This window comes from Pygocentrus nattereri, chromosome 2, assembly GCF_015220715.1.
Source record: "Pygocentrus nattereri isolate fPygNat1 chromosome 2, fPygNat1.pri, whole genome shotgun sequence".
Taxonomy (NCBI): Eukaryota; Metazoa; Chordata; class Actinopteri; order Characiformes; family Serrasalmidae; genus Pygocentrus; species Pygocentrus nattereri.
Genome location: NC_051212.1, coordinates 11,464,262 through 11,479,601, shown reverse-complemented (window position 1 = coordinate 11,479,601; position 15,340 = coordinate 11,464,262). Strand labels below are relative to the sequence as shown.

Sequence of the window (15,340 nt, the reverse complement as noted above, 5' to 3'; positions counted from 1 at the left end):
GGAAATATGACTAACTTGTACTTAATGGCTGTTTAAATGGGAAATTAAATGAATGAAAGGTGGTCACTAACTTTTGCACATTACTGTTTATTAAACATACATATACTTTTGGAGGTGAGGTTTTCTTTTGGTTGATTTATCACAACTTGGGCTGAACAGAGGGCTTAACAGAGGAATGCACCTGGAACTCGGATCGAAGCCTTGTATCTCCATGTTTATCCTAATACCCTTTTTCTTCAAACTTGGTCATGAATAGATCAATAGAAATGTTCTATAATTAAACGTTCCTTCAGCTTATTTAACCTTAAGCAGGTTTTTTTCCTTCTACTATAACGTTTCTTTTTTAGAGATAGGAGGTGTTGTTCCAACAGTGATGAAATATTAATCATTTCAAGTATATGATCATAAGAAGACAATAAGACATTACAACACTTATAATGATAAGATAATACAGTACTTGCAGCTGTCGGATCAGAACCTCATATCTCCAAAACGGTAACTTTACAGGAGAAGAAAAAAACATACTTTACTTTTAATGTAAGTCAATGGAACCAGATTTTTTTCTAACTCATTTTAGGTCATTTCTTTTAGTCCTTTCATCATGAAATTTACCTACAATGTAAAGGGCTACATGTAATTTCAAGTTATGTAAGAGGTTGCTGGGGCCTATCCGAGTCTCTTTAGGCAGAAGGCAGGAAATGGCCTGGACAGGTCACCAGTCCATCAGAGACACACAGACATTCACACACATCTAGGGCCAGTTTAGCATCTCCAGTTCACCTGGCTGCATGTCTTTGTACAGTGGGAGGAACCCCACACAGACACGGGGAGAACATGAAAACTCCACACAGAGAGGACGCTGGCTGCCCGGCCGGAGAATCAAACCCAGACATTTCTTCCCCCACCCCCCCACCAGTGTTGACTGATCGCTTCAAATGTTTTCTTTTATTCATCTGAATATTTTGTGCATTTTAGTAAAACATGAAGACGACAAACTGGACAAATGTGGACTTTGGTATGACAGACGTGTTAAAATTGATCACATCTAAACACAAATCCAGTAAGAAGAAAGTAATGAAATATAATTGTAGACTTCATCTCCATTAAAAGAAACCAGTGTGGTTTTGATGTCACTGATCAAAGGTCAGTCTTTTTGACATGCTTTGACCACACATGACACGGAGGAAAGCAATTCCAAGGAAGCACTACATTCCAGCATAAAAACCTTATCCTATTTGTGAAACATGGTGGTGGTAGTATCATGGGTACCATGGTTTGGGCCTGTTTTACTGCATCTGGGCCAAGACAGCTTATCATCACTGATGGAACAATAAACTCTGAGTTATACTTACAAATTCTAAAGGAAATGTCAGGACATCGGCCCGTGGGCTGAAACTAAAGAGAATGTGGGTCATGCAGCAAGACAATGACCCAAAGCACACAAGTCGTTCTACCAAAGAATGGCTAAAGAAGAAATGTGGAATGTTGTGGAAGGACGTAAAGCAAGCAGGTCATAGGAGGAAACCCACCTACATAACAGAGTTGAAGCGGTTTCGTACAGTGGGCTAAAATCCCACCAAGCCAGTGTGCAGGACTCATCAACTGGAAATGTTTATTTGCAGTCACTGACTGTGCTAGTGCACATACCTGCGGATATGTAATACTGGATCTCCATAATAAATACATTTTTTTGTTATTTTATTCATTTGGTTCTATTTATTTACTATTAGCACTTTATTAAGCCCTGTTGGTTTTCTTAGGTGTAAAAATGTGATGTTTTAGGTCAAATTTATGCAGAAATATAAAAAATTCAGTCCCACTTTATATTGTGTTTCTAATAACTGTGTAGTTACATGTGAACAACAAGCAACTGACCATGTAACTACTAATGCATTAGTCACTGTTACAGATGGATTACAGGCGTACACCTAATGTAATTACACAAGGGTATCTTAATAGTTGTAACAGCCTATTCTCTCATGTAATTACACAAGGGTAATAACACAGATCTAATTACATTTGTAATCAGCCTGGAACAGCAGTTTTAGAAGTTTACTTTCCCCCCAGCAGTGAAAGGAAGTGTGTAATAACTGACATTAAGGCATTACTAACACTGTATCTGCCAGCTTTCCTAACATGTATCCAGCGTTTATGGTGCTAGTGCTGTGACACTGTAACCACTTTCAGCTTTAAACCCCTCTGTAATGTGACAGAACAGCAGACGTCCCCTTATATTAACATGTAACTCTTATAACATTAATTAAATGTGCTGAATTTCCCCCCAAAGCAACGTCTAGATTACCCCTCCATTATTACACTGTACCTACATACCAACTACACAGGAACTGCCCACTTATTTTAAAGTGTATCTTTAACACTGCAGGAAAGTTCCTGTGTAGAAGATACACTTGGGTAATTACATGAGGCAAAACTGAAGTTGATAACATGTAATAACACAGTCTATACTGCTGTAATCCATCTGTAACATTAACCAAATCATCAGTGGTTACAGTGTTGTTGCATATGTTATTCAAGTGTAACTACACAGTTATTACAGACACAATCTGAACATTCTAAAAGGTTTACAAACGTTCAGTCACCAGTTCAGTGAGTGAAGATGCATGTGGTTATTAAAAAAATGAAAACCTGAAGATTCAGAAATTAAATGCAATGTTGAAAATGAAACAGATGTAGTCCTGTTGAATGTCCAGTAGAGGGCAAACCACAGCTGTGCTTTTCTTCATCTAAACCAGAACTCTGCGTCCCTCTGTTCTATAAACAGCCTGTCTTCAGTGCCTTTACAGTGAGTTTAATTTGAGGTCACCACAGCAGCATCCCATGCTTATATTTGATGTTGACATTTATATAATGGCTCCATAGAAACGCTCGTGGTTTAAGCGGCTGGCTTGTGTCCGCAGTGATTCTGGTGGTATTCGTACACTGTGACTCATGCTTTGTGGGAATCACTTGGCAGCCATCCTGCTGTTTCCCTCTGTGCGTATGTCTGGAAATTTGGGTGCTGGAAGTCCCTGTGGGACATGCAAGAGGAGGGGGGTTATTTCATAAACCTGGACTTCTCAGATACGCAGATCATTGAAGCCCGAAGTCAAGCCTGCGAACTTGGAGCAGATATCCAGAGCCCACAGTCCTCACTTTGGGTTTAAATGATCAATACAATGGAAAACTGATTTTATGTACGGCTTTTATTTAAATTAAAGAGTTTAATGTAGCATTGCTGAAGTTTTCATGTACCATTCACTCCCCACTCAAAACAGTCCATATATAAGCTAAGCTGCAAATCTACCCCTTTTTAAATGCATTGTTTTAGTGATGTCACAAAAAACAACTCATTTACTGCCATGAATGGATTAAAAAAAATACATTTTAGCACAAAATACTATCTCAGGACTACCATAAAATGATGTCGCCGGTATCAAGCGGTGCATTCATAACCATTTAGTGTAATGGCTTTGTGTGAGAGACCTTTTAGAGGCCTTGCACTCTTCAGACGTCTGGTTCCTACCATCAGCACTGTGAACAATTCCGGCTCAGTAAGTTTCTCTAGAACAGAGCATTTCACACCACACCACCCTGAATGATGTTGTTTACATCTGAACTCTTTAATAATACAGAAAATCTGAGAAACCGGAGGACTTTTTTGTTAGAAAATGAAGAGAACAAAAATATATTGTATATAAACATAAATTGTCTGCCCTGCGATGGACTGACGACCTGTCCAGGGTGTATCCTGCCTTCCGCCCGATGACCGCTGGGATAGGCTCCCTGAGGGAGAAGCGGCTTAGAAAATGGATGGATGGATGGATAAACATAAATTGTAATATATATATATGTCTCCTGATTCTTATGACTCCTGTAACTGTAGCAGTAGCAAATGATCTTAAATAGTAATGACTGACACTGCCCTCATCTGGCCAATGATGGCACTGCATCTCAAATTCATGTTATGAGAAGCTGAACACAAAACAGAGATAAAGATCTTTCGGCAAGAACAGTTCTTTGATATGGGAGAAGATGAAGGCTACAAAATGTTGCAGTCATGCGAAAATTATTAAATTTAAACATTTCAAAAGGTTTTGGTTGTTCAGTTTGTTTCTTTTAACTATGTAAAAGACCATTAGACGTTTGTTTATTTCCAAACTAATATGGGAAATCGGAGAGGTTGCTGTGAACTTCTGGAACCAGTTTACCAGATCTGGCTGTGACAAACTTACTTTTTTGTTGCACATTTACAAAGAAAAGTCACTTTGTACTTTTTTGCCAGTCCACATGGTGATTTTTGTCTGGAGTGATCTCGGCAAGAAAGTAACTAAAACATTTGCAAGTTCCACGCACTGTAGTTATAAAACCTTCCATCTCCGTTTTTGATGATTTTCAGGTTTTGACATAATATAAAAACACATGTTGCCCTTTACACTGTATGTAAATTTCATGATGAATGGACTAAAAGAAATGACCTAAAATGTCTCGGGAAAAAGTCTGGTTCCACTGACTTACATTAAAAGCAAATTTTTTTTCCTTCTTCTGTAAAGTTACTATTTTGGAGATACAAGGTTTTCGTCTGACCACAGCGATAAAAAAGATGAGATAAAATGGTGTTCAAAAGTAATAGTGGGCCAAAATTTTCAGTGGCCTGCAGCTGTGAGCATCTTCTGAACATGTGGCCGGACAAAATCTGTATTTTAGGAAAGTTTGGAAGTTCAATCAGCTGAATTAATGAACAGGAACTTTAAAAGGGAAATTCCACCAACAAAAAAAATGCATGAAATTGTAAACAGAGTCATTCAGGGTGGATTGTGAAATCGGTTGTTCTAGAGAAACCTACTGTGAGAATTGCTCACAGTGGTGCTGATAGCAAGAAGAGGTCTGGAAGTCTCTAAAAGCTCCCTCACAGAAAGTGATTACATGACATGACTATAAAAATGCCTGAGACGCTGTTTATGGTAGTTTTAATATCAGGCAAATGTTTAAATGGTTCTTTCTTTAATTCTGTTCATCATGGAGAGGAACATGCAGGGCTTTGTAAGGCAAAATAGTCACTGTCATCATCACTTTTATCTATACAGCGCCTTTCCATTGCTCAAGGACACTTTACAATCAAAGAAAAAGACAGATTATAACTTTCAAGTATAAACAGAACAATAGCAACATAGCGAAAACAATCTTTAACAGAGATTTAAATGAAGACAGAGAAGTTGCATCACGAATAGACTGAGGGGACAGTGCTCCATAATTTGGGAGCTACTAGACTAAATGATCGACCACCCATAGAAGTCCATTTAAACCTTGGAACATGAAGAAGGCCTAAATACAGCGATCTTAAACTACAGGATGGGACATATAAATGAAGACGCTCAGCCAAATGTCAAGGAGCCAGACTGTGCAAAGCTTTATATGTAATAAGGAGAACCTTGTACTGAACATGGAACGTAATGGGTAACCAGTGAAGACTCTGAAGGACAAGGACGATGTGGTCATTCTTCTTTGAAAAGGACGATCCAAGCAGCAGCATTTTGAACGTACTGTAACCCAGTGAGGGTTTTGACAGGAAGGCAAGAGAGAAGAACACTGCAGTAGTCTAGCCGTGATGTCACTAATGCATGCACAAGCTTGGCTTGCCTGAAGAATGGTTGGAAATTGATTGATTGATTAAGTAATTAATTAATTAATTATGACAATTAATATTTATAATAAATATTATTACAAAGTTACCAAAGAAAGCTCACTTTTTCACATGCATCACTGTTTTAAATGCAGAAGACACAAAGTTATTTTACACATTATAGTTAATAAAATTTGTCTTGTTGACACTGGGAGTCCTGGTTCATTGCAAAGAAATCTGAGTCAGCATGTTTCTTTATAATGAACCATTTCACATGTTGATTGAATCAATAAAGAACTGACTTTTGGAATTAAAAACCAAAATCGACAGAATTCCCCTTTAAGACGGCCTTAAATCAATCAAATTATATGGCTTAAAAATGAGTTTCTTTCATCTAATTTAATTATATTGTGGTGCCACCACTGGACTTAATGTTTGGGCTAGCTGGGAAAGCAGAAGACAGCATGTAGAAGACTCCAAGACTGCCTTGCACCTCTTTGCAGGCTTTTTAAGTTCATTTTAATGTGCTAGATGTTGTTGTTTGATGTGTTGAGCTGTGTGAACATTTTGTGGTAAATTGTTTCCTTTTCAGCTAATTTGCATGCTGGGAGTATCTCACCATCATTGTGTTACATTTGCCTTTTGATAACCTGTCCCTCAGTTGCCCCCATTTTTAGTTCCCCTCTCTGCTGTTTCAATAAAGAACAACTCCTAAAGCAGAAAATGGCTCACTCCAGGTCTTCTTCTGTGTCTGTGCCACTGTGGTGTCAGAAGTGGGATACGACTGCTGAGCATGAAGAAATTGAACTGCGCATTTACTTTATCACAATATTACAGAATTAAAGCAAACCAAAGATAACCCTTTTTCCCTCCACAAGGGTTTACCCATCCCCTCTGTCTCTGTCAAATACATTACTGATAATACATTAAATAAGATATTAATCAATACAATGAACAAAACAAAAATACAAAGAAAGACACTAGCCTATACAAACCATTATACCATTTTCTCCAATCTTTTCATCACATTAAAACAAACTTGACTCCATGTCTCAAGAGTAGATGCTCTATCTGTATTGGTTGTAGCTGTGGCCAATTCTATGTCACGTAGTTGAAATAGCCAGTGTCATGCAAAAAGATTACGCAGGGGAAGCTATCATTGTGCAGAGATTTTTTTAGCTGATGTTGAAACCAGCAAGTCCTATCTTCCTTTGTTTTCCTGTCAGGGCTAAGTTGCAGTCATCGTTAAGGAATAATACAACTGGATCCACAGGGATATGTTTACCAACCAGGGCAAGACAACATGGTAGTAACATTTATCCTGGAGTCATGAAGGTCCTGACATATGCAAGACAGTTCCCACTTGTTGTTGTGGGCAATGCTTACAGTAAGGATTTAAAGCAGATTTTGTGAGAAAGCATTTCTGTGGTGTCCAGTATAACCTGTGACGATTTAAAATTGATCAGTTGGTGATTAGAGTTTTTTATGATGCATCAAATATATTTTCCCACACTGTTGCCCAAAAACAGAATCTTCCTCAGACTGTGAAGCAAATGATCCAGAAATTGCAGGTCAGATCTTTTTGTTTACATTGTTCATGGTTTTTTTGTCTAATTTGTATGTAAAACACTTTGATGTTGCACAAATATTATTATTAGTAGTAGTAATAGTATTATTATTATTATACTGTCATCACTTTATACCACTCCACACCAAGTTCTTGGGTTCATGGTTCTTTATAGAACCATGTCATGCTTTAATGGTTCTTTGCATGGTGAAATAGTTCTTCAGATGGATGGAGAATGTGTTATATGGTTCTCCTATGCAACACCAAAAAGCGTTCTTCTTTCTCTCTACATATACATACACTATATATATATATATATATATATATATATATATACAGTATCTCTCAAAAGTGAGTACACCCCTCACATTTCTGCAAATATTTTATATCTTTTGATGGGATGACACTATAGAAATGAAACTCGGATATAACTTAAAGTAGTCAGTGTACAGCTTATATAGCAGTATAGATTTACTGTCCTCGATCATGTCACTCATTAGTTACAAGGTTCCAGGTGTGAATGGGGAGCAGGGCTGTTACATTTGGTGTTTTGGGTACAATTCGCTCATACTGGATATTCAACATGGCACTTCATGGCAAAGATCTCTCTGAGGATGTGAGAAATGGAATTGTTGCTCTCCACAAAGACGGCCTAAGCTATAAGAAGACTGCCAACACCCTGAAACTGAGCTATAGCACGGTGGCCAAAGTCATACAGCGGTTTTCCAGGACAGGTTCCAGTCTGAACAGGCCTCACCAGGCTCGACCAAAGAAGAACAAAGATAATAAAATATTTGCAGAAATGTGAGGGGTGTACTCACTTTTGTGAGATACTATATACATATAGAATCAAAAAGGCTCTGTCCACAACCACATACAACACATTCTCCATCGATTTTCACTGTGCAAAGACATATTTAAGCATGAAATGGGTCTATATAGAACTCACAGGTCTAAATAGAGCCACTGGCTGTATTAAAGAACCCAAGAAGCCTTCAGGATGCATGTTTTTTAAGTGTGTAGTTGGACATGAATGGGTTAAATTAGGCCTAAAGTCTCACATTTGTCTCATTCAGATCTAAATTTCCCTAAATTTAGGTATTGGATGGATGACCTTCTCTTAAGATGACTGCAGAACACAGCAGAGAACATCTTGTCTCTCAAAAAAGAGGAAAACTAGTAGATTTATGACCCAGAGAGGGAGAGGGAGAGGGAGAGAGAGAGAGAGAGCTGTACTGTAGCTGGAGCAAGAGATCAGCTTTACTGTAATCAGTGACAGCTGGGGAAAAAGCAAGGGAACGCAAGGAGAGAGGGACAGAGAAGAGAGAGGGTAAAGAGTGGAAGAATAAGGGAAAGGGGGACTTCAGCAAACACACATCCCTCCCCCTCCTCTTCTCTGTAGTTTGCCATCGGAGGAACAAGTTAATCTGCCTTTTGAGATACCGAGGCGCGGAGGGGTGAGGAGTTACAGAAAGGACAGGCAGCAGGACGAAGCAAAGGATCCGGAGAGAGGACCTCCTTATCTTCTCCTCGGCGTTCTCTCCACCATCTCCGTGTGTGTGTGTGTGTGTGAGTGAGAGAGAGTGTGTGTGAGTGAGTGTGAGAGAGAGTGTGTGTGTGTGTGTTTCTTCCTCACGATGGGAAACGCGGCGGCCGCCAAGAAAGGCAACGAGCTGGAGAGCGGTAAGCAAAACAGTTCATGGTGATCCGAGAAGGGCGATTCCCTTCGGCTGTTTATCTGATGTGCTGTGAACTGGAGCTACTCACGCCTTTAAACGGGGGTCTGCGAGGGTTTCATTAGCATTTAACTCCGTTTCAGATCTCGTTAGCCTGAGCTAATGCATCAATTAGGTGGTTCGCTAGGCTAAATAGCTAAAAATAGCAATAAAAAAATGTTGTTTCTTGCCATTGGCTTGCTAACCTAGCTAGCTCTCGGCCAGCAGGGCTAGGCTGGCTACTAGATAGCTAGCCGAGCTAAGCTAAATGAACCAAATCAGATCGAGGAAGTTTAATCTGTTTACGTCTATTTAATAGACTTAGTTTCGTATGTGGTGCATTAACATTGGGCATGAAACCTAAAAAAGCAAGACTGTGGTATTTTCTTAAAGCGTTTTCTGAAAAAGATATTGGTTAAAGCGATTCTAGCTTAGCTTAGCTTAGCTTAGCTGCGTCCGCTCACTATAGCCGCGCAGGCAAATAAGTGGGAAATTGCCCAGTTAATTAGACACTTGACAGTTGTTTTTGTCAAGAAAACATTAAGACCAACAGCGTTTTCCAAAAATGCCTTAAGCTCCGTAACGCTACCTTTTAAAAAAAGAAAGGAGAAAAAGCAGTGCTTACTATTCTCCAGCTTCTTTCCCGTTCCACCTTAAATAGTGCAGCAGTTGCATTCCGGTGCTTGAGGCCTGCGAACGTAGCTGGTGCGCTATTTAAGGTGGAACCGGAAAATTCGAACAAGACGCTAGTAATATATTTTATAATAAATACTTTATTTACTTACAGGTAGAACAGAGTTATTGATGTCAAGACATGGAACAAACGTAGTTAGTATGTGTATATATTTTTTTCCTAAAACGTTTCAGGCACCGTAGTGGGAAAGCTAACCTATGCTAAGATGTGCTAAGCTAAGCTATGTGGCGCTCACTATGGCAACGCAAACAAGTAGAAACTGCATCAGTTACACAGAAATATAACGACGTCTACAAACGGCACTGTCGGTTTAAATAAACAAAAGCAGTTAGTATGTTAAATACAACGTCGTTTTCTCGAAATGGTAAGTGCAGCCGAGAAAAGTAAAGCTAGATTTGGTCACTTTGGTGCTTCAGGCCCGAAGAGGAGCCGCTTTAGCAAGCACTTTATCCAGATTAGGACCCTTGAACTCTTTTGGGAGCTGAAACAAGCAGAAGGCCTAGTTAGGCAGAAAACCTGGAAACATCTCGCTGCTGTGTTAAACGCAGCTACACGCAGCTAAAAAGACTAATACTGGCTAACTGGATTTGTGGATTAAGGAGTGTGGTTACTGTTTTGCTTGTTAAAGTTGGAAATGTAGGTTTGGGTTTTTGCCTGCACTGTGGCCGGCAGTCTAAAGGAGAACTCCACCAGTTTTTCTAAATTTCAGAACGGTTCAGTGGCTGAGATGTAAACAGTGTCTTTCATAGTGGTAGACGTGAAATGGGTTCACGAGTAGAAAAACTCTCTGGCTGATTTCTTTGCAGTGGTGCTGATAGGAACCAGGGGTCACATTGTCTACAACTCAGATATAGACATTTTATTTACTATCCAAAACCAACACATGTCGAGTTTTTATGTGTAATTTTGATGGTGGTGAAGCTCGATAAACATTCAGAATGCTGGTTAAGAACGATGAGCACTATTTCTATCATAAAACCTTAGTTTAACGTGTACATTGCCTACGTTTGCTTATATTTACATTTAAAATTTGGGCCTAGCATTAGCGTTAGCGCCAGCCCCGTATTACAGTGTAAGATGCCAGGTGTAGGGATGCCTGATTTCGTGTGTACCTGTGTACTGAAGTACTTAGTAATATTTTTAGCAGTATATTTGATGAGCAGTAAGCTTTACATCCATGATAGTGCCTATATAAAAGTAGTTTCGCTCTTGCCAAGCAGTTTTTTTTTTTTGCAGGGATGCATCAATTATGGAAAACTCTAGGTCGGTTCTGATATCTAATTCTTGTCATTTGCGTATTTATCTGCTGATGCGTTAAGTGACCCTTATTACTCCCCCAACGGGGAAATTTCACCAGTGTGTTTGGCCCATCTGTGCAGCGAATCACCGCATACACACTAGTGAACACACACATTAGGGGGCAGTGAGCACACTTGCCCGGAGCGGTGGGCAGCCCTATCCACAGTGCCCAGAGAGCAGTTGGAGGTTAGGTGCCTTGCTCAAGGGTACTTGAGTCACATACCGTCAGCTCAGGGGTTGGAAGGGCGACCTTTCGGTCGCAGGTCTGGTTCCCTAACTTAATGAATGAAACGTGCGCACAGCAGCCCAGCGTAGAGCTGGGTAATATTCTGATACATTTCATTATCATAATCATCCTTTTCCGACCATATCGTGGATGTATTGTCCAAGACCACTGGCCCCCTGCTTGTTTAATTAAAAAGGGACTCTAATTAGGCCTGTTTAATATTGTGTATCAGGACAATGTCTCAAAGTATTGTGATATGTTAACTTTGCCATGTCGCCCACCCTCTTAGCCCTCCTGAATATTATAAATACGTTGTTATATAAAGTCTGATGTAGATGATTTTATTTAATTTTTTTTAAGTAATCATCTGTCTATCCCAATATGATTCAACATCAATGGCTGTGTTTACGTCCTTCGCATGTACTTGTAAAGGAAGCGGCGAGAGGAAGACGTTGTGTTCTGAGACACATAAGCTGGACGTCCGTCCCACCGCCGTCTTTTAAAGATCAGAGCATAAACTTCGTCTCCTCTGCGGACCAGTTTGTGCTCCGGCATTTTGAACGGTATAAATTTGCGCTATGACGCGACGCGCATGATCAAAACATACTTCAACTTTTTGGCTGTGAATGTAATCAAATAAGAGCGTTTACGTGGTTCTTATCCTTATATTTAACGTTTTATTTACAGGATTACCCACCTCAGTCGGACAATTCCGAATGGCCTATGGGAACATATTCTATTCTGAATGGGCTATTAATCGGATTATTAATGGATCATTAGGCTGAATGTGTGGTTTTTTTTTTTTAATGATTGCTAACTGGTTCGCACAAAACAATGTATGTTGTTCACTCTGGACTTCAGTTTATGTTGAAATAATTATTTACAATGAATAAAAATTAACGTAGAGGAGTTTCTCCTTTGCTTTCTGCTTAGGTGACTTTTACAACACTGTGTTACACCAAAAGTCCCTTTGTCCGGTCAAAATCAACTGTGTCTGGTTTGTAAGACCTTCTCATCAGTAGGTGGTTAAAATGGTCCCAGTAGCTTTGTTAACGCTAGCCTAAACATCATCTAACATTACAGAGCCAAATTTGGCCCTTTATCAGTGTCACCCCGTCCGAGCCAGGTCACTAGCTAACAGCAGTCACAGAGTATTGTGATTTTGTTTGTTTGGTTCTGTTTGGCCTCCTGCACGTCTGAGTAGAGCTGAACGATGTAGGGCAAATATCTCATTGTGATTTTTCTTTAACTTTTCGTCTGCCATTAAATTGCGATTATTTTCTATCAGTTAAGGTTAAGATTTCTTTTTTTTTGCCCCCAAGACCAGAATATCCACTTTTTCTAGCTTGAGGCTTGACCCCTGAATGTATTGTGCTAGACAGCTAGTAAGTTGTGGTTGTGATGTCACAAATGGAGGTTTGATTGGATCTGATTGGTCTAACTTGTCTAGGCAGTTCTCAAGCTCTGTTATTAAAATTTCTCACTCAAGATGTAAGAGTGTTGTTGATCATGTAGGCGATTTTTATAAAAAAATAAAATAAGATAATAAAAATTGCTGCTCGTGCGAATCGAAAATTGCGTTTTCTTAAATTGCCGGTTAATCTTTTAGTACTCGCCCCCCACCCTTTCAGCCCTTCGTCCGTGTGCACCCACTTCTATGCAGCGATTTTTATCTGTCTGAAAGGGAAACAAACTTCTGCAAGCTGATGTGGGCCTTGATGAGTCTTTTGGTGTCGCATGTCAGTGGTTTAAAAAAAGGGTGTGAGGTTTCACAGCATGACATCTAATTGACATCTGAAGTTAATCAAGAGTTTAATTAGAGTGTAACATGACTTTAAGCGAGGTATGTTTGCAGACTAGTGTAAATATTTCCCGCAGGTCTGTCTTGTAGGCTCATTAAAAAAAAATGGCCTGTCCCTACATGCCACAAAAATAATGGTTTGTGGTTGATTATTTTGCATGGCAGTCAGACGGCCCTGTCCTGTTAAAGTTGATGGCTCTCGGCCACTTTATGGGGCAACAGGTTTCCATCTGTTGCGGTTGTAAATTGAGTTGCATGATTTAATTGCACAAAAACACAATTTACGGTGCAAAGACTGTTCTCAGTTAACGAGTTTCCTTTAAAAATGATGTCCAAGTAGAAAACTTTTCTTCCTCATGGTTGTGCTTGTTAAACCGTGGCACATGGAATGCGGCTTTAAAGATTTTAACATTGACATTAGCATTAAGAGCCTCTTAACATAGTTCAGCTTTGGCCCGTCTATTATTTTAACAAGGAGCAGTTTGTAGACTGTTTATTAAACCGATAGTGGAAGTAAACCATACCAAAATTAACCAAGTGTAACAAAGCCCTTCAGATTATACTGAAAATACAGTTGGCTTCTAATGAAATTTATGACTGACTATAGAGCATGCTTTTGTCCAGTTCATGCAAAGTCATCACCCCCTCTCCCCAAAAAGACCCCATGATAGTAATGTTAATCAGCTAGGGGACGCAATCAGACGGTGGTGTATTGCACACAATGTCCTGAAAGTAGATAGCGAGACTGAATATGTGGTAGTCCAGGGTTAGCTGGGTGGCGATAAATAAAACAGCTGGTGGGCTCAATAAATCGCAGCTAACGCCATGTAGCACATTTCCCTATAAAAATGTGTTAAATTGCCTGTATAATGATCGGACGTTCTGTACAGAAATCCATATACAGCCTCCGCCCCCTCGCTCTGGTCCTTATCTCATTCTGTAAACAGCTCTGGGTTGAACTGGGCCACAGCTGAGCCCTGCCCGAATATGGTGAAGCAGTGACTGATGCCCATTCATAAAACTGACTCCAAAACCCAGCTGTGATTTTATTTGTTGTCTTTCCACATAGGCTCACTCCCACCCCCCTACCCCACCTTTCGTCTCAGTATCATAAAGCCCCCCCCCCCCACCTTAATCTCAGTGTCATGAAGCCACCCTCCCCAACACGCATACACACAGTTTGTCATTGACTCGAACAGCTTGTCATCAGACCTTCGTCAGAGGATAAGTGTAATTACAAGCTTTGAAGGGCTTGACGCAAACAGCTCCAGGCTTGCATTAGTTTGAGTGTGACGCTTTGACGCGTGCTGATAGTGGGTGCACACAGCGTGGTGCGATAGCGCCGGGTCAGATTTCCATAAACATTATTCGGTGTCGAGATTAGAGGCACAATATTTTACCGTTGGACTCGATCCCTGGATCAAGTAAAATGTGTAGAGAAGTATCTTATACTTTCTGGCTTCATTATAAGGAAAAATTCTGCATAATCGGTCATAAAGATGTAAATAAAGGCGTCCACAGTGGTTTGATGTGACGTGCTCTATAAGTTTACGCAGCCAGAATTGTTCACACTGGTGGTGATGATAAGCAGATGTCTGAAGTGTTTAATACGGCTGAAAGCTCCCTCACAGAAAGTTATACATAAAATGGATCTGAATGCATGACTGGAAACATCGGTTCACAGTGTTTTTGTCCTGATATGTTTTATGACATGTAGAGAGCATTGATTACAAAATTATAATACTTAATGAGAAACCTATGAACACAGAATGCAATGAGCAACTTTGTTGTTGTTGTTTACTTTTTACCCTTCAATTGGTCAAAGTTTTTATTTATTTATTTTTTTAATGATGGCCAAAATGTCATATTGTGACATCTAGGGTTGGGTGTCACCAGAGACTTTGCAATACAGTAAGTATATCACAGTACAGGCGTCATTTTTTGGTCAGTGTTGACTTTAACCCTCTGCTGTGCGGTGTTGCCATATGGCAGTGATCTTAATTTTACTAAAACGCAGTAATACAAAATCTGTGTTTTCTTATTGTGGAAAAATGGTGTTTTACTTTGAAAGGACAAATACTTCATGACCTCGCATGACCAGGAATTCTTATGATGATGTTATTACCACACATTCCAAATTCCAATTGAAACTGTATTAATTTCCTGTATATGTAAATATTGGGTCCAAGTTGGATTTGTTTGTTCTTGTTTTCAGTAAAAGGATAAAAGGATGTTTTTAGAGAAAGATTGAATTTTATGTACTTTTTAAAAAATTATTTTTAGATTTCATGGTGGCTTTGGTACAATGGCGCATTGTTTTGCCATTTAACCCACTACATTTTTTTTAAATATTTCTTTTTTTTTTTCCAAAACTTTTCATTATTTATGTAGTTTCCAAAAACACATTAAAACATTTTA

General features: G+C 39.4%; 1 protein-coding gene across 3 annotated transcripts in view; it reads left to right on the top strand.

Annotated features, from left to right (window-relative positions):
- The first annotated feature begins 8,444 nt into the window (after positions 1-8,444).
- The window catches only part of prkacbb (protein kinase, cAMP-dependent, catalytic, beta b), a 30,869-nt gene continuing 23,973 nt past the window's right edge, over positions 8,445-15,340 (top strand). For 2 of the 3 annotated variants that reach the window (XM_017682662.2, XM_017682660.2), the window contains exon 1: positions 8,445-8,870. In XM_017682662.2, coding sequence (XP_017538151.1) covers positions 8,825-8,870 — 46 coding nt within the window. In that variant the 5' untranslated portion in view covers positions 8,445-8,824. The remainder of the gene's footprint in view (positions 8,871-15,340) is intronic. The other variant, XM_017682661.2, reaches the window with a different exon arrangement.